At 45.1% G+C, this 19038-nt stretch overlaps 1 protein-coding gene across 12 annotated transcripts in view; it reads left to right on the top strand.

The window, feature by feature from the left end:
- MAST2 (microtubule associated serine/threonine kinase 2) overlaps window positions 1-19038 on the top strand; it is a 262802-nt gene that overhangs the window by 222269 nt on the left and 21495 nt on the right. For 8 of the 12 annotated variants that reach the window (XM_007978929.3, XM_073007345.1, XM_073007344.1 and 5 more), the window contains 6 exons: window positions 4412-4487; window positions 7312-7332; window positions 9140-9218; window positions 13262-13416; window positions 15349-15424; window positions 17742-17951. In XM_007978929.3, the coding sequence (XP_007977120.3) occupies window positions 4412-4487; window positions 7312-7332; window positions 9140-9218; window positions 13262-13416; window positions 15349-15424; window positions 17742-17951 (617 nt within the window). The remainder of the gene's footprint in view (window positions 1-4411; window positions 4488-7311; window positions 7333-9139; window positions 9219-13261; window positions 13417-15348; window positions 15425-17741; window positions 17952-19038) is intronic. The other 4 variants (XM_007978931.3, XM_007978930.3, XM_073007347.1 and 1 more) reach the window with 1 other exon arrangement.

Below are 19038 nucleotides of genomic sequence, written 5' to 3'. Positions count from 1 at the left end.
GTAGTGTAGTTTGCTGTTGAGAATTTTATTTAGTTCTTTTGTTTGAAAAAGTATTTATTTTTTACCTCTGTCTTTTAAAAATATTTTTGCTGAGGCCAGGAGCAGTGGCTCATGCCTATAATCCCAGCACTTTGGGAGGCTGAGGCAGTAGGATCACTTGAGGTCAGGAGTTCGAGACCAGCCTGGCCAACATGGCAAAATACCGTCTCCATTAAAAATACAAAAAATTAGCCAGGCATGGTGGCGTGTGCCTGTAATCCCAGTTACTTGGGAGGCTGAGGCAGGAGAATCTCTTGAACCCAGGAGGCAGAGGTTGCAGTGAGCTGAGGTCGCACCATTGCATTCCTGCCTGTGCAACAAAACAAGACTCTATCTCAAAAAAAATTTTTTTTTTGCCGGTACAATGACTTCTGACACTACCCCAAATTAGGCCAAACTTTACAAGGGCCTAGTCTACTACAGAACTGCCCTTACTTTAGACACCAAGCAGAAGTTTTGGGGTTCCCAAGTCACCCATACTTCTGACAAAATAGATACAAATTTGAGGTTTCTTACTACCTCCTGAGTTCAGTAATTCACTAGAATGATTCACAGAGCTCAGGAAACCACTATACTTAGGTTTACAATTTTATTGTGGCAAAAAAGATAAAAATCAGGTCTGACCAAAGAAGACATGTGTAGGACAAGGTCTGGGAGGGTCCCAACACAAAGCTTCCAGTGCCTTCTCCCTGTGAAGTCAGGATGCATCACCCTCCTACACATCGATGTATACCAATACATAGAAATTATTATTAAGCAGGGAAGCTCACAGGAGCTTTGTGTCCAGAGTGAGGTTTTATTTTATAAGCATGATTGATCGACTCATTTGCCATATGACTGAACTTAATCTCTAGCCCCTCTCCACTTCTGGGAAGTCAGGTTATGTCAGACTGATAGCAAGTGGTTCAAAGCCCCAACCCTCTTTTTTTTCTTTTTTTCTTTTTTTTTTTTTTTTTTTTTTTGAGACGGAGTCTCACTCTGTCACCCAGCCAGGCTGGAGTGCAGTGGTGCGATCTCGGCTCACTGCAACCTCCGCCTCCTAGGTTCAAGCAATTCTCCTGCCTCAGCCTCCTGAGTAGCTGGGATTATAGGCATGTGCCAGCACACCCGGTTAATTTTTGTATTTTTAGTAGAGACAGGGTTTCGCCATGTTGGCCAGACTGGCGTTGAACCCCCGACCTCAGGTGATCTGCCTGCTTGGGCCTCCCAAAGTGCTAGGTGAGTGCTAGCACTCCTTCATGCTAGGTGAGCCTCAAAGCCCCAACCCTCCAATTACATGGTTGGTCTTTCAGGTGTGGCCAGCCTCCATTCTGAGTTACATCATTAGCATAAAGTATCAGGCCCCATCATGAATAACAGAAGCACTCCTATCACTTGGGTTTTGAAATTCCAAGGATTTAGAGGCTCCTTCCGAGGAACTGGGGACTAAGGCCAATCAGATTCGTTACTACACAACAGCTGGGTCTAGAATTCTAGGTTGGCAGGAGAATAGCCAGATCTTCCATAATTTTTTTTTTTTTTTTTTTTTTTTTTTGAGATGGAATCTCGCTTTGTCGCCCAGGCTGGAGTACAGTGGCGCAATCTCGGCTCACTGCAAACTCCACCTCCTGGGTTCGCGCCATTCTCCTGCCTCAGCCTTCCGAATAGCTGGGACTACCAGCGCCCACCACCACGCCCAGCTAATTCTTTTGTATTTTTTAGTAGAGACGGGGTTTCACCGTGTTAGCCAGGATGGTCTTGATCTCCTGACCTCGTGATCCGCCCGCCTCGGCCTCCCAAAGTGCTGGAATTAGAGGCCTGAGCCACCGCGCCTGGCCCATATCTTCCATAATTTAAAGATATTGCTCTGCTGTCTTCTTGCATTGTTTCCAATGAGAAATCTGCTATAATCCTTCTTTGTTCCTCTGTATAACATCTTCTCACTTCACCCAGCTCTACCAAGCTCTAGCTCTTAAGATTTTTCTCTGTATTTTGAGTTTTGAGCGATTTGACTATGACATTCTTTGATGTACTTCTCTTCATCTTTCTCATGTTTGGGATTCTTAGAGATTATCTTAGATTTGTGATGTTGCAAGAAAAACTTGGGGCTGCAACGTCCTACCTAAACTGGGAAGGAGCCATGAGACCAAAGGATGACTCAGACAGTTGAGCTTGATGAGTAGATGAGTTTATTCAGCTTACATCCAAGGCACTCCTGGACTGCAGCGGGACAGCTCTAGAGAGCCATGCTGCCTCCTGTCTCTAAACTGCATTTTTTTTTTTTTCTTTAAGACATGGGGTGTTTTGCCATGTTGCTGAGGCTGGTCTCGGACTCCTGGACTCAAGTGATCCACCCTCCTCAGCCTCCCAAACTGGGATGACAGGCCTGAGCTACTGCGCCTGGCTCCCTCTAAACTGCTTTTAAGCTAATTTTCTGGATCTTTGCCTACTGTGTTTGAACAGTGATACTGTTTTTCTTGAGAGGTTCTCAGATACTCTCTAGGATGTTTGGTTGGTTCTCAGGGATACCTGCTCTTCAGCTGGATACCATTGCCATGGGCCTAGCCTTCAAGTTTCAGGCGAACATATGTACCTTTAAGTAATCTGGTAAAGATCCTGTCACACAACATGTGGGTATATGGTTTTTATCAAATTTGCAAAGTTGTCAGTCATTATTTCTTCCTATCTTTTTTCTGTATCCCCCTCTCTCTCCTCCCGCTGCTTGAAGTTGTCCTACAGCTCAGTGGTGCTGTTTAGTTTTTTTGACAATTTTTTTTCCTCTCGGTGTTATATTTCTGACATACGTGTGTGTTATGTAACCCTAGCCCTACTATGAGCACCTGGAAGGTTCTTTGTACCTCTGTACCCAGACTGATCCTTGGAAGGCTAGTTATTGTAGGATGCTCATGTCCAGGCATCTCCTTGAGGCTTTAGCTGGGTAGTTTTGGGAACCAACAAAGGGCATCTGACTTTGCATGTCAAGAATCAAACTGGATATTTGTTAATCTTTGACATGAGATGACACTATCAAGAAATAATAAAATTGTTTTTAAAAAATAAGCCTTGATGCTTCTGAGAAGACCTGATCCTTATTAAGTCCTGGCTAAGGAAACAGCTACTCAGGATCACTTCCCTTATATCCTGGTGCCCGCTAGCCAGAAGATGGGGAGAGGTCATAACAGATAGTCCTCACACAAAGCATGGAAAACCCAGAGTTCATGCAATGTTGAGAGCATATCCACTGGATGAAGTTGTATATTTTATGCACCTGGGGGTGAGAAGAAGCTGAAAATGCCTCTTTCTCATTCAACAAAAAACAATGCCATTATATAATTGATACAGAGGTGCTGCTGCATAGGGTAGTAGGAGCACTGATTGAGAGGCTGGTTTGTACTAGATCAGTATAAAAAGACGTTACATGCTATATAAACCCTATTGGATAGAGATAATGGGAAACAAAGGGGTAGGTTTTTGGCAACTTGGAACATCCATACCCTGTGCAGGAAACATGCTATCCAAGAGAAAGCCAGCGCATGCTGAAGTACGAGGCCCCTGGGAGGTAAGCACAGCAGTGAGGAGGTGGACAGGGGTTAGAGGGGTGCCAGCACAACATGGAGTATGGTGCTTACTTCAACATGGCCTTTTGAGTAGAGTCATATTAACAACTGCCAGCTAGGGGCTCCTATGTACCAGCCCCCAACTAGAAGATAGCCCAGAGAAGTATGGCAGGCTTATGTTTAAGAACTACTGGGATTAGTACAAAGGTAAACTTACAGTTTTGTTTAAAGCTTCTGAGCTTTAAGTTAGCAAGTTATAGGGGCACGTGAATACTAATAAGAAGTGGTGGTATGCTTTGTACACTTGGGGGCCTTGATTATGAACTATCTTAAGGTGTACTACTGTCGTGAGTCCCTACCTGAGAACTTCTCTTTCCCCTTAAAATACACATGTTCCTGGTTTAGCCCTTGGATACAGTGCACAGAGAGGTATATATTTAAGAAACTTGGATTGGGGTCCTATTGCCCTTTGAGAAAGCATGAACATTTGGCTATACCCTCTGTACTGAATGAGCTCTTTAAGCCTTCTGAATGTGGGTTCACTTGACAAGACAGATTGAAGTCTCAGGTGTGTTCCTAGGAGGGCAGGAAATAGTCAAGTTGCTGCTAGATCTAGAATGATTGTCTGAGAGACATGGGTTGTTATAGGAAACTTGGGAACAAGGGAGAAAACCTCTGGGCTATGAAACTTTTATAGAAACTCATTAAACTGATAGTGGCCCTGAGAAAATAACCATATAATTGCCAGTGCTAGGGGAAGATTTCTTGCCCGAAGGTCATGTCTGCCCTCCTCAAAAGCAAACCTCACAGAGTTTCGTTTCTTTTCCCATCAACAGGTAACAGTCCTTTGGACAGCCCCCGGAATTTCTCTCCAAATGCACCTGCTCACTTTTCCTTTGTTCCTGCCCGTAGGTAAGTTGATAGAAAACCTCCTCTGGGACCAGCACCTGTGGCACTTGCATGAGGGTTAGTTGAGTGTCAGATTCCTCCTTTAAGTGTCACTATTCTTTCAAGTGTATTACCTGAAGCTCCCATCCATCAAAACTCTGTCTTTGCTTTCCTCTCCCATGTTGTAATCATCGTGTTCTGGTTTTGCTTTGTAGGTGCCCCATGTATTTGTGTTTGAATATTTAAACAGGAGAGTAGATATTAAGTAAAAGTAGATTTATTTGTACAATTCACTTTTTTTTAAGTCCGTGATGTCCTGCGGGTATGTTCCAAAGCATTACACTCTCAATTGAGAACTGTCCTAGAGTGATCAATGAGAAAATAAGCTCTCCTCCAGGAGGACCCAAAGTTACACTCTTTGTCCTCTCTAACTCAGCTAGTTTAAGGTGGCTGGAAGGGCCTTGACTTTGAACTGGAGTTCGTTTGGGGGATAAAGAGACTACAGGGACTTCACTTTTCCTTCCATGAATTTAGAAAGATTTGGTGCATACAAAGCCATGCTTATGGTCCACCTCCCATGTTTCTCCCCTCTTGAGAGTGATACAAACCTGTCTCTGGCCCAGGGCAGCAACGCTGACAGCTCTGCCTGTGGCTGGAATATCATCAGGCCTTTGGAGAAAGGTGAATGAGATTAATCCATCCAAATCACATACCTAGGCTCTGTACACACGTGGTTTCTTGTCAGAACTTTTCTAAGATTTGTTGCCAGAGTTTATATTTATCTTATTTTTTAATTTTTAACATTATTCTTTGTTAGAGTTAGTCTCTAGTATAAGACCTCCAGGAAAATTATGGTTCCAGATTTGTAACCTTTAATGGATGGAGAATGTAATATAGCTGGAGGCCAGGACAGTTTTAATACTTAGACTACTTTTTAAAAAAAGACATATTAGGAAAAGGGGAGGCTCCTGGAAACAGTGTTAACTCACTATTCCAATGATAACCCAAAAGAAATCCATCCTCTTTCCAGGATCATTTTTGGCTGAAAAGAACATGAACAGGTTGGGATAAGTTTCATGACTGATTTGGGTTTCCTCCCTCAACCCACTTACCTTATTCAAAACAAATTTTATCCAGGGTTGTTCCACAGGCTCATCTCTCCTACCCTATAGAACTTCCAATTTGTTAAGCAAGGATCCAGATAAGATCACTTACAGTGTAAGAATATGCTGGATTGGTGTATTTGTTTTTCCAACCCAGGTGGAAAGACTTATCCCAGACTTCCTGCCTGGACTGTATATCAACTGTACTCTCAGAGTAGGTATGAGCTGGGACACCAAGACCTGTGGCCAGATCCCCATAGGTGGCATTGAGTTATTTCTCATTCATTCAATAAATATTTGCTGAGCACCACCACGTAGAGCCAGGCACACTCGGCTGGGTGCTGAGTTATGTAGTGGTAGCAAAATAGACATAGTCCCTACTTCCCTGAAACTCACGATGTAGGAGAGTCTGTGTACTGATTGTTTCCTTTGTAAGGACTGCTGCTCCCTCAAATCTTCATTTAGCTAACTCATTCTTATGATTCATATCTCATCTTAAACGTCACCTCCTCAGAGAGGCCTTCCCTAAACATTCAATCTAAAAGGGGCCTTCTTATCTTTCTCCATCAAATCATCCAGTTTTATTTTCAAAATAGTACTTTTCAGTTCCTGATATTTTCTTATTTGCATATTTTCTGTCTCAATTCAATCACGATCAAGTCACCTTTAATAGAGATACCTTCATTTGTTGAAAGCTCTGTGTCCTGGCGGGAAGACAAATGAGTAGTGGGAGAGAAAGACAAACAAGTATACGGATATAAATTATGACAAGCACCATAGAGGGAAAGAGCATGATGCTGCATGAAAGAACAGAAAGAGGGCTGGGCGCAGTGACTCACGCCTGTAATCCCAGCACTTTGGGAGGCCGAAGCAGGTGGATCACTTGAAGTCGGGAGTTTGAGACCAGCCTGACCAACATGGTGAAACACCATCTCTACTAAAAATACAAAAATTAACTGGGCATGGTGGTGCAGGTCTGTAATCCCAGCTATTCAGGAGGCTGAGGCAGGAGAATCACTTGAATCCGAGAGGCAGGTTTGCAGTGAGCCGAGATTGTGCCACTGCACTCCAGCCTGGGCGACAGAGTGAGACTTCATCTCAAAACAAAACAAAACAAAAAAAGAACAGGAAGAGACTAAGGCCAGAGAACCTCCATTGGGTGGCCATGTAAAGCCTCTCTGAAGGATGAGAAACAGCTGGCACGTTAAGTGTGAGGACCCAGGTGTGTGCAGACCATTCTAGGCAGAGGGAACAGCCTGTTCCATTGATACCGTGGGTCTGTTTCATTGCCTCGGTTTGGGAGTAGGACCAACTGGGAGGCCTCAGGACCTATTTTTTTTTTTACCACTGAGACACAAACAGGTCTATGCTAAGTGGCATGACATTTGAGTCATGTGCATGGAACATGGATCTCTGGGCTGTCCTCTTATAGAACATAGTAGGAAAATCTGCTGGTTATTGGTGGGGTGGGGAGAAGTGTTTCAACCCTGCCAAACAGAGTATCAGGAATTGTTTGTTTCTGTGTTACTGGCTGGTGCTTTGGAGGATCACATTGGTTTCCAATATCAAACAAAAGACAGATTGAACACTAAGGATAGACCCATTGGTCCTACAATTTCACTTCAAACTATCACACATTCCTAAACAGAAGGAATGTGCCAAGCTAGACCAAATACCAAGATTTGAAAAAATTACTCTCTCTGGTTCCTTTGGTTCTCACTGTAATGTGTATTTTTTTACTACAGCCATAGCCACAGAGCTGACAGGTAATAGCGGGTATAATGGGGAGAGGGGCTGGGAAACTGCTATGCATGGCCAGACAATATGGTTTGTGATGTTGTGGTTGGTGAAAACTGGTTGTGATGATTCTTCTCTGACTGGGTATGAACATTGGGCCTTTCATATCTTGCAAAGAGGCCCAAAGGGATCTCCCTCTACCTGCTGGAACCAAGGCTCAGAGCTCATGTGCTTGGATGCAGGAATAGCTGAATAGTTCCAAACTTCTGAGCTTAGGGACAAGTCATCCTTATTCCCACAACTTTACACAGTCAGGTGACTGCGGTGACCAGATAGAGGAAACAGAGGCATCATGTGGTGGCATTTCTTCCTGACTCTGGTGGCCCCTGCCGTTCATTATACAGAGAAATAGCTGCCATGCAACTGGTTTTCATTTTTATCTAAGGGGAGGAAAACTCACATGTGCAAAAGCGTATTTGACAAGGGTTTGGCAAAACCAACCCTGAGTTATACTTGTCTCATCTTTGCTGAGCTGTTTCCTGGAACCAGCTTGCTTTATTGTGTGGTGCTCCCAGGACCCAGCAAAGAGGTCAGAGAGAACATCATGTCTGAGCACCTTCCTGGACATGTCTGAACCTCAGAGACTAGGTTCCAGCAGAGTTATAGCCTATATGTGCTGCTGCCAGGGTGGCATGAAGTTTGAGTCATGTGCATGTGGCATGGAACCTTCGACTCACCCCTTACAGAATGGAGTAGAAAAGCTGCTAGGTATTGGTGATGTTGGGGAGGAGTGCTTCGAAGGGAGAAGCCCCAGCAAGATGTATTCCTTTTTGCTTCTTCCTCTCCCTGTCCCTGCCGTAACCATGAAGCCTTGAACAAACCATCCAAATCTCAGGATCCTAGTGTTTTCTCTGTAAATTGTAATATGAACTTATAAAGATCCTCCATTGCTGATAGTCTAAGGTTCCGTGAGTAGCAGCAAAAAAAAAAATCTAATTTCAACCAGAGCAGGCTGTACCCTTAAGCCCTACAAAAAAGAATACACCACATCTCACAGTCCAAGCAAAGAATCACACGTTCATGTTATAAAAGTTTCAAACTAGATCCTTGCTTGATCTTTCCCCTCTACAGTAAAGCAAATAACTGTGTGTGTGGGGAGAGTTGTTTGTTTTCATGAGAGCTTTGGGGAGCATCCTTTTGAGAGCAGCAGGAAGCCTCCCCCAAAGCCTCTTATACAGCTAAGGGTATGTCACCTCCCTCCTCTTTCATAAAGTTACTGTCACTCTTCGACAAACATTCCCAAAGATTGGTTTTATGAGTCCTAATGGCCCCTAGGCAGCCTATAACTATTTCCCATTGATTAGCTCAGTTCAGACCCAGATGGTGGCCCACTTCTTCCTGTTGTCAGCCAGTGGCCTGGGGAAGACCAAAGAGCCCTTAACATGGAGCCTTCACAAACGGAAATAGCTGCATTTCAGTGGCAGTTCTATCTTGTGATGTTGCCTGTAGCTGGAATCCTCTGTCATTGTTTCTATGAAAGTAAGTTGAGAGTATGAAAATGTTTATTCCAAAACCAGTGTTGTATGACAGATGTTCTTCTGTTATACAAAGTCATGGACTATTTTATAGTCAGAGATGTCTGTCTTTTCAGGGAAAACAACAATAAGCCCTCTGTAGGAGAGAGATATAAAAGCATGTACTGGATTGAGCAGTAATGTCTTAAGGAGGAGCCCTACAGTGAATCAACTGCCCCCAAATGCTGATGGACAGACAGGCAGGTTGTGGGTCAGGGTGTAGTCCTGTAGAAACTGCCTAATACTTTTTTCTTGCATACAGGACTGATGGGCGGCGCTGGTCTTTGGCCTCTTTGCCCTCTTCAGGATATGGAACTAACACTCCTAGCTCCACTGTCTCAGTAAGTAGCCAAATCTGTGGTCATACTTCCTTCACCCTGAGGAAGTACTTCCCTTGGGGTTATCTAGTGTTACAAAATGGTTGTCAAGTTTTTCTCCAAAGTCAAACTCAAAGAGGTTGCTTAGAGATGATGCTGGGTGCAATAGAGGGCTGGTGTCCCTTCCCATCCATAGCCAGCTCCATAAGTGCCTTCAGAAAGGATGACTAGTGCCCTCTCTGGGAATCAGTTACATCTAGTGGAGGCAGAGGAGAGCTTGAGGATGAACTTTTGCTTTGACAGTGAGACCAGGTATGGGGGCTCCTAAGCACACTTCTCCTACTCCTCCATTCTTATTTCTAGAACTGGAACCAAGAGCAGATAGATCACCTTTCTCATATCCAAAACACTTGGTAGACTCTCCTCTCTTTTTTGCCTTTTTCTTTCAAAAAAGAAGGGAAGAGTGATTGTTATTTGATATCCAAGTTTGATGTGTATGAAGCAAAAAGCTGGACCTGTCTCTAAAACGTTTCTTATGGAGAATGTTTTAGCCTAAAACACAAGAGCTATACTAATTGCTGCTATGCACAATTGACCCTTAAGTAAGCCTTCATTGAGCAACCTTTTTTTTTTTTTGAAACAGAGTGCCACTGTTGGCCAGACTGGAGTACAGTGGTGCAATCACTGCTCACTGCAGCTTCAACCTCCCCAGGCTCAGATGATCCTCCCACCTCAGCCTCCTGAGTAGACTGGGACTGCAGGGGCATGCCCACCCTGTAGCAGGCTAATTTTTTGTAGAGACGGGGTTTCATCATGTTTCCCAGGCTGGTCTCAAATTCCTCGGCTCAAGCCATCCATCTGCCTTGGCTTCCCAAAGTGCTTGGATTACAGGCGTGAACTACCACACCCAGCCGAGCAACTTTTTATTAAAACCACAGTTACAAGCTTGACCAACTTTTTCTGTAAAGGGCCAAATGTAGAGTAAATGTTTTAGTCTTTGCACGCCATACAGAAGCAGGCCGTAGACCTGCTGACCCCATCCCCATTGCTTGCAGCATTCTTCAGGTCTTCCCTGCTCATTGTGCCTTTATTCCTGAATCTCGAGCAGGGAAAAGGAGTATATTTCCTCTTCCAACCTAGATATTACTATCACACTAATCCAAAGATGTCACTGGTCTTTGGCAGCTGTTAAGTTTAAGGTCTTTCCCTAATAAACATCCCCTTTTCCAGGCCAGGCGCGGTGGCTCACACTTGTAATCCCAGCACTTTGGTAGGCTGAGGCGGGCAGATCACAAGGTCAGGAGATCGAGACCATCCTGGCTAACATGGTGAAACCCCATCTCTACTAAAAATACAAAAAATTAGCTGGGCGTCGTGGCGGGCGCCTGTAGTCCCAGCGTCTCGGGAGGCTGAGGCAGGATAATCACTTGAACCACCAGGAGGCGGAGATTGCAGTGAGCAGAGATTGCAGTGAGCCGAGATCACGCCACTGCACTCCAGCCTGGGCAACAGAGCAAGACTCCGTCTCAAAAAAAAGAAAAAAAAATCCCCTTTCCCATAACTCTTTACTCAAACAAGTGATTTTTTTAGAACCAAGGTAAGTCTCATCTATGTATAAATATTCCTTTTCTGCAAATTTTAATAGACTTAACTCATTGCTCCAGTTTATTAGGATTCTTTAAAATACCAGTTTTGCCCACTGTAGTTTACACTGCCTCACTAGTTTCATGTTAGCTATAGCTGGTAAGAATACTTTTTGCAACTTTATCCAAATCATTTATTAAAATGTGGCCAAGAAATAACCCTATGGAGACATCTCACTAGCTGTTTATAACTTCATGTATTATAGCATTCTGTGAGAGAAAATGTGCACTGTTAGCCAAAAAGAAATGCTGATTTCTCACTTGTTTATTAAGCCTGTGACAACAGAGTTGTCTCAGTGTGGTGCTTTAGCTTTGGTTCTTTTTTTTTTTTTTTTGCGGTGGAGTCTCGCTCTGTCGCCCAGGCTGGAGTGCTGTGGCGCGATCTCGGCTCACTGCAAGCTCTGCCTCCTGGGTTCACGCCATTCTCCTGCCTCAGCCTCCCAAGTAGCTGGGACTACAGGTGCCCGCCACCACGCCTGGCTAATTTTTTGTATTTTTAGTAGAGATGGGGTTTCACCGTGTTAGCCAGGATGGTCTTGATCTCCTGACCTCATGATCTGCCCACCTGGGCCTCCCAAAGTGCCGGGATTACAAGTGTGAGCCACCGCACCTGGCCTAGCTTTGATTCTTAAATGGATTTAGATATTTAAACCCTGGCTCTGGAAGCAGTAGCTCAGGCCTATAATCTCAGCACTTTGGGAGGTCAGAGCAGGAGTTCCAAAAGACCAGCCTGGACAACACAGCAAGACCCTGTCACTTTATTTAAAAAAAAAAAAAAAAAGCTGGACATGGTGTCATGCACCTGCAGTTTCAGCTGCTTAGGAAGCTGAGGCATGAGGATCACTTGAGCCCAGAAGTTTGAAGCAGCAGTGAGCTATGATCACTCCACTGCACTCCAGCCAGGACAACAGAACAAAATCCTGTCTCTGAAAGAAATACAAACAGGCCAGGCACAGTGGCTCACACCTGTAATCCCAGCACTTTGGGAGGCCAAGGCAGACAGATCACCTGAGGTCGGCAGTTCAGACCAGCCTGACCAACGTGGAGAAACCCCGTCTTTTTTTTTTTTTTTTTTTTTTTTTTTTTTTGAGACGGAGTCTTGCTCTGTCGCCCAGGCTGGAGTGCAGTGGCCAGATCTCGGCTCACTGCAAGCTCCACCTCCCGGGTTCACGCCATTCTCCTGCCTCAGCCTCCCGAGTAGCTGGGACTACAGGCACCCGCCACCTCGCCCGGCTAGTTTTTTTTTTGTAATATTTAGTAGAGACGGGGTTTCACCGTGTTAGCCAGGATGGTCTCGATCTCCTGACCTCGTGATCCACCCGTCTCCGCCTCCCAAAGTGCTGGGATTACAGGCTTGAGCCACCGCGCCCGGCCCCCGTCTTTATTAAAAATACAAAATTACCCAGGCATGGTGGCACATGCCTGTAATCCCAACTACTCAGGAGGCTGAGGCAGGAGAGTCGCTTGAACCCGGGAGGTGGAGGTTGCAGTAAGCCAAGATCATGCCATTGCACTCCAGCCTGGGCAACAAGAGCGAAGCTCCGTCTCAAAAAACAAAAACAAAAACAAAACCCCAGATCAGTGATCAGTTTGGTAAATAGAACTTGGGCTGACAATGTTTAACTTGCCTGTTCTCTTTGTCAGTCTTGTCAGGTAATGGGGGGAGTTCCCCAGTCCTGGGGCCGAATGGGTGCTTCAGTATTAGCTGCACTTGTGGAAGTCCTGTGATAGCCGATCACCCTCCCTCAGATGGTCTGTTGAGACTGGCAGTGCTATTGTGAGGAGTCCTCAGTCACTGAGCCATGTTTAGAATTCATGAGTGTTTTCAGGTCAAGCCTAATCTTTGGGTCCAGATGTAAAAGTAATTTTCTTCCCTGCTGGATTTTCTTACCTGCTGGACACCAGGCCATAGCTGGTCTGCAGGCTATAGTTTGCTAACCCCTGGCATAATACAGTGGCCAGCTTGAGTCTAGGCACAGCCTTTACAACCCCAGAAAAGGCACTTCTTTAGATACCAGCCAAAAGGAAACATTGCTGAGCTGCCCCCAGGGTGGCTCTCTCAAGATTGTGGAAGGGAGAACGTAAGAGGATGTTATTCACAGCTGGGCATACCTAGAACATGTCCCAAGTGAGGAAGCATGATTTATTAACTACTTTTGCAGTTCTAAAATTCCATGAAGGTCTGGGCCCAACTCCCTGCACAACCCTTGAAGGACTCCAGTATATTGGGTTCCTCAGGGCTGAGGGCTCTGAAGGGCTGGAGAATAGGATCAAGCACAGACAAGGCTAAGGGAGTGGAGGAAAGAAGACCTGCTTTGGGTTTATAGTGACTGGGAAGTTCCCTGACCATTTTCAGTCCTTCCCCATTCGTGGACTGCTCTGGGACATGTCTTTGATGCCACTTCTTAATGTTTTCCCTTCTAGTCATCATGCTCCTCACAGGAAAAGCTGCATCAGTTGCCTTTCCAGCCTACAGCTGATGAGCTGCACTTTTTGACGAAGCATTTCAGCACAGAGAGCGTACCAGATGAGGAGGGACGGCAGTCCCCAGCCATGCGGCCCCGCTCCCGGAGCCTCAGGTGAGAGTGCTGTCTGCCCACTGTCCCAGTGCATGTGGATTTCAGCTCGTTTGTGTAGCACAGGGGTGGGCACACTTGTGCTATAAAGGGCCAAGACAGTAAATAGTTTTAGGCTTTATAGGTCATATATCTTGGTCACATTCCTCAACTCTGCTGTTGTAGTAAGTATCCACAAATAATATATAAACTTTATTTACCAAAAAAAAAAAGTATTAGGCCATAAGTGGTCTGCAGGCTGTAGTTTGCTACCCCTGGCATAATACATTGGCCAGCTTCAGTGAGTCAAGTTCAGCAAAGCCCAAGGTCTTTTTGGCTTCAGGTACAGCTCAACCCATCACCCCAGGAGGTATTTAGCAATACTGTCAACTGATCCCTCTTTTATTCTGTTTAAGGGTAGTTAGCAGCAGAAATATACTTTAGATTACATTCGGTAAAAGGAGAACAATGGTATCATCAATTCTGATGGTTATCTGGCTCCAGAACCCATTGGCCCTGGGTGTATGATCTAGGCCAGCTAAAAAAGTTGCTGCTGAAGACAGGTTGCTGGCGTGGGGAAGAAGCCCATTTCAAAAGCAGAATTAAATGTCCCTTTGAATCTGTCTTTATTCTGTGAATCACCTGGGCACATGTTCATCAAACCAAACAAACCTTAACAGCTGCTGATTAATTTTTGATTCTCCTTGGCGTTAGCTAGTAAATCAGTGCCAGAATGTTAGGTTAAGGAAGATGATGGAGATTCAGATGAACATGACTTTAATGACTGAGCTCAGTATTGCAGGGTCCCTGAGAAGTAATTGATTGGCTAATATGTGCAGGGCAGGATCCCAGAGGAGCAGCAGTTCCTCCCAGAAAGAATCCCCTCAGGTAATGCTGGCACTGCACCGGGAGTGACAGGAAAGCTGGGCCAGACCACGATGACTGGTTCAGGTTCAGAGACTGATGAAGATGGTATCTGGGGCTTAAGTGTGAAGGATCAAGCATACAAACGAGCAGGTGTGAATCTCCAGTGCCTTTCTCTGTCTCACAGAGGAACATCTGAGTCTTGGTGGTCTCAATAACCCATGCACAGAGAAGGGTACCTTTTAGGCCAGTTGAGATTGAGAGGCCTACAGTGATGCTCAGAGAAATCCCTGGTATATTACTCTTAAATCCTTGGTAATGTGCAGCAGTACAGCAGGCACAACATGGCACATTCCAGGGAAGAAAGACAGAGTGGGACAGTTGTGGATCTAGCACCTCTGGGATCATGTGTCAGGGGCAGTAAACTGGGCAAGACCCACATATCCGTTCAACTATGTGGCTCCAACTTTGAAATTTTTTAAGGAGATATAACCACACATGAGCCAGAGGGGGAGATGTAGGTTATCAGGGAAGATAATAAATTAAAGCAGAAAACATATTGGCTCCCTTCAGTAAATGACCCAGATGTATAACTCACAACAGTCTGGACTGGCCTCATTCATCCCTAAGTTAGGTCCACTGGCTGCAGCTAGTTTGGAAAAAAATGTACGTGTGCACCGTCTTCCTTTGGTTGCTTTGGTAGTTTTTTTATTTGCTTTGTTCCTAAGAATATGCTGGGGCACACCCAACCCTATTGGCCAAAACTAAGAGGACACAGAATCCTACTCTGGGGAAGGTTATCCTGGGAAAGCCACCAGTGAGCTTAGGAGTAGGTCCCTTTCTAGGTCTTTCTAGCCTGGAAGAGGTCTTTGTGAAAACCAAGCCTAGCTCCATATAGTACCATTTTGAACTGAACAAGGTACACTGAAAACTCCAGGAATAAGAAAGGCTCTAGAACTCAGTACCTATTAAGGTGGAAATGTGTAGGCTGCTGAAGATGATGGGAGGGGCAGGGTCTCTGGGGATGGCCATTTTTCTCCTTGATAGTTCCATAGCCCTAAAGTAACACAATCATTTCTTTTCTTTTTTTAGTCCTGGACGATCCCCAGTCTCCTTTGACAGTGAAATAATAATGATGAATCATGTGTACAAAGAAAGATTCCCAAAGGTAAGGATCCATTTAAAAGGAGAGTAGCAATGCCCCCCAGGGCGGCTGCCTACAGCCAGCCCCATTGGGAAGACTCTGGAGTGAGGGAATGAAGTGCTACCTCCAGAGATAACCAAGAAGGACAGAAAGTCAGCCAGGAGGCTGTGGACACAGCAACAAGGGCTTCCAGACTGCTTGAGAAGGAGACAGCAGGAGACTATGAGTTTGGAAACTGTATTTGCAGAGCCTTTGTTTCTTCACTACCCAGAAGTAGAGTTATCCAGAGGGGAATGTCAGAAAGGTATCCCACCATATATTAAAGAGGAAAGAAAGAACTGGAGGCTTTACTTCTCACTGTGCCTATGAGGATCCATGAGTCAGGGTTCATTCATTACAGGATTTGCCCTCTGGTGGCATCGTCATTTGATAGAGATTTCTTAAGCAGCACCTCATTACCAGGTGTCAGAGAGTACACAGACAGAAGTAGGCTGCACTGGCAAGAAGGCCAGAGAGAGCAGTAGGAATGGGAGACAGATCTCAGAGTTGCTTACTACCATTTGAATTTTCATTTTCAAGCAGGAAAATCCTTAGGGAGGAAAGTAGGTTGGTATCCTGAGATAGCTGAGAAGTAGCAGTCATAACTCTGCTGCTTGGCTGTGAACCTCCTTGTATATGGAACTAGGATCTTGTTTCCCATTTGCATGTCTCTTTTTCTGTTAAGAGATGGAGTCTTGCTCTGTCACCCAGGCTGGAGTGCAGTGGCACCATCTTGGCTCACTGTAACCTCCGCCTCCGGGGTTCAGACAATTCTCCTGCCTCAGCCTCCTGAGACGCTGGGACTACAGGCATGCACCACCACGCCTGGCTAATTTTTGTATTTTTAGTAGAGACAGGTTTTGCCATGTTGGCCAGACTGGTCTCGAACTCCTGACATCAGGTGATCCGCCTTAGCCTCCCAAAGTGCTGGGATTACAGGCATGAGCCACTGCACCCGGCCCCATTTGCATGTCTTTTTCAACACCACATGCCTGTACACTCGGACCTGGCCTTCTGAAGATAGGCCCTGTTCCTGACTGAGAAGGGATACTGGACTGTAGAACCTGTGCCCCATGGTCTGTGCTTTCCAGCTTTGGAGTGGCACTAGACAATAAACGTGAGGAAGGAGGCAGAACAAATAGCTAGGAATTCATTTTGATGTACTTGGTGTTTATGAAGTTTGGGAGTATATAATGTTGAGAAATGTATCTCATGCTTGCCCTCCTCCTCCTTGTATATTAGGTGTTTTTGTAGTATTGGATGTTTGTGTTTATAGGCATGTTTCCAGTTCCTTCCTATAGGATGAACTATTGTTGGAGAAAATGTGTTAAGATTCCTTCACTTCCTTCTTTCTCCTCTACTCCCACTCTTTCACCTCTTCCTCTTTCATTCTCCACGTAAACACAGCACATATATATGTATGTAAGTATACATTCACCTAAACACACACTGAAAATCAGAAATCACCACCTGGTAGCAAAGAAGTAAGGCAGAGTCTTAGATAGGCAGCTGAGAACTCGTTCACAGATGTGTATTTGTCATTTTGACATGACCGCGTAGTTAGGTCCCTAGAGGTTTGGAGTCAGACCTCCATTCTCCTTTGCTGGGGATCCAGGCCAGGGTTATGTTCCTATCCACAGTCCCCCCATTCCAACTCGCCATCTGTGACCAGACAGGTTCACTAAGCAGCTCTCCAAGCACCTGCCTAACTCCCTTGGGTCCTAAGGTTAAGTAAGAAGATCCTGAGATAAATGAAACTCTCTCTGACTTAAAGAACTTCCCAATTTAGAAACCAGCAGTGCCCATATACAAAGTTTACACAGTTGGGAGGTCCAGTGGAAGAACAGAGGAATGGAAACCCGTTTGCCTGGGGAAATGAAAGACTTCCCAGAGGAGACACGATACTTGAACTGAGATGAGAAGGAGAATTAGTTTGCCAGGCAGGCTTGGCAGGGTGAAAAAGCCATACACAGGGAACAGCATAAACAGACAGGCATGAAACAGCATAGTAAAGGAGGAAGATAGCAAACACTTGTGTGTCCTTACAGCAAAAGAGCTTGCCCTGGAGGGAGTTGGGGGAGATGGGCAAGGCCAGGTGAAAGAGGGCCTTGAATATAAAGCTAAGGCATCTTGACTTGAAGGTGATCTATTAATGTCTTCAGTTATCAGGTTTCCCAAATGCAGTGTAAGGAAACCAGGATCAGAGGGAGCCCATTATTTTACTATTTCCAGGTCCTTCAGGCTTAGCTCCAACTGAGCTGGGACTAGAAGGGAAGTGTGTTTTTCTTGCTTTTCTTCCCAGGCCACCGCACAAATGGAAGAACGACTAGCAGAGTTTATTTCCTCCAACACCCCAGACAGCGTGCTGCCCTTGGCGGATGGAGCCCTGAGCTTTATTCATCATCAGGTGATTGAGATGGCCCGAGACTGCCTGGATAAATCTCGGAGTGGCCTCATTACATCACAATACTTCTATGAACTTCAAGAGAATTTGGAGAAACTTGTACAAGATGTGAGTGTCCTTGTGCTGGGGTTCTGAAAAAACCTCTACCTGGTATTGGATTCATAATCCCAAGCTAGGATCAGGGCGTTAGTGGTATTCTCAGTCTTCACAGACTGCTTCTTACCCACCCTCGAAGGCAGAGCTGAGGGGCTTAGATTCCTCAGTCCCCTGCAATAGTGAGAGAAGCCTGCTTGGTATCAAAGGAACTCACTTGTGTTCCTTTTCTAAATCCAAAGTTGTATCACTGCGCGAAGCTCCACCATGGGTAGTACTCATAAGTATTTGACTAGGAGGTTTGCTACCCAAAGCCAAAAAGTGGCTCCAGTGGCTGTGATGGGCTTTCTTCTACTGGAAATACTGGTTTAAGCAGAGCCTTCAGACTGTTTATCCTCAGCCAAGGGAAAACAGGTATGAGGCTTGCATGATGGGTTTAGCCATTTGCATGGAGAGTTCTCTAGTTAGGACTTACATGTTTTGAGACCTGATCCTCCCTGGTGTGAAAAAATCTCTGGGAGGCTAAAGGTAAAGTAATCTAGAGATGGCCAAGACCAAAGCACATGAGAGTTCTTAAGCACTGCTTCCTGCACTAGCGCTTCCTTTGCTATCAGCCTCTTGATTAAGGTGGCCAGATGCCATCTCACTCAGACCACAGCGGCTCCATGTTACCCATTAATACGGTTTGGGGGAGAGAGGATGTGCCTGTCTCCCCAGAGCTCATCATGTCACTAGAGAATTTCCCAGTCCAGAACTCCTTATTACCTCCAGACCAAGACCTCTCTCTGGAGTAGTACCGACTGAGCTGAGGGCCCCGGGCTGATGATCAAAGGACATCAGTGTGTTCGTCTAGAAATAAGAAGGAGCGGGGAGTTTAAACACATTTTCAGGGAACAGTTCAATCTAGAGAAATGATTATTGTCAAGTAGTGGAAAGTTTCTCATATATAAAAAAGAGCAGATTGTTCTCAGTACCCCTGAAAGACATAATTAGTCCAGTGGGCAGGAGTTACAGGAAGAAAGATTTTGATTTAATAGGTGAAAAAGTACTTCCTTCTACAAAAATATCTTTTTCTGATTTCAAAAGAAATATTTTAAATCAA

The sequence above is a fragment of the Chlorocebus sabaeus genome, chromosome 20, assembly GCF_047675955.1.
Source record: "Chlorocebus sabaeus isolate Y175 chromosome 20, mChlSab1.0.hap1, whole genome shotgun sequence".
NCBI lineage: Eukaryota > Metazoa > Chordata > Mammalia > Primates > Cercopithecidae > Chlorocebus > Chlorocebus sabaeus.
The sequence above is the reverse complement of the archived record's forward strand: the minus strand, read 5'-3'. Positions and strand labels throughout refer to the sequence as shown.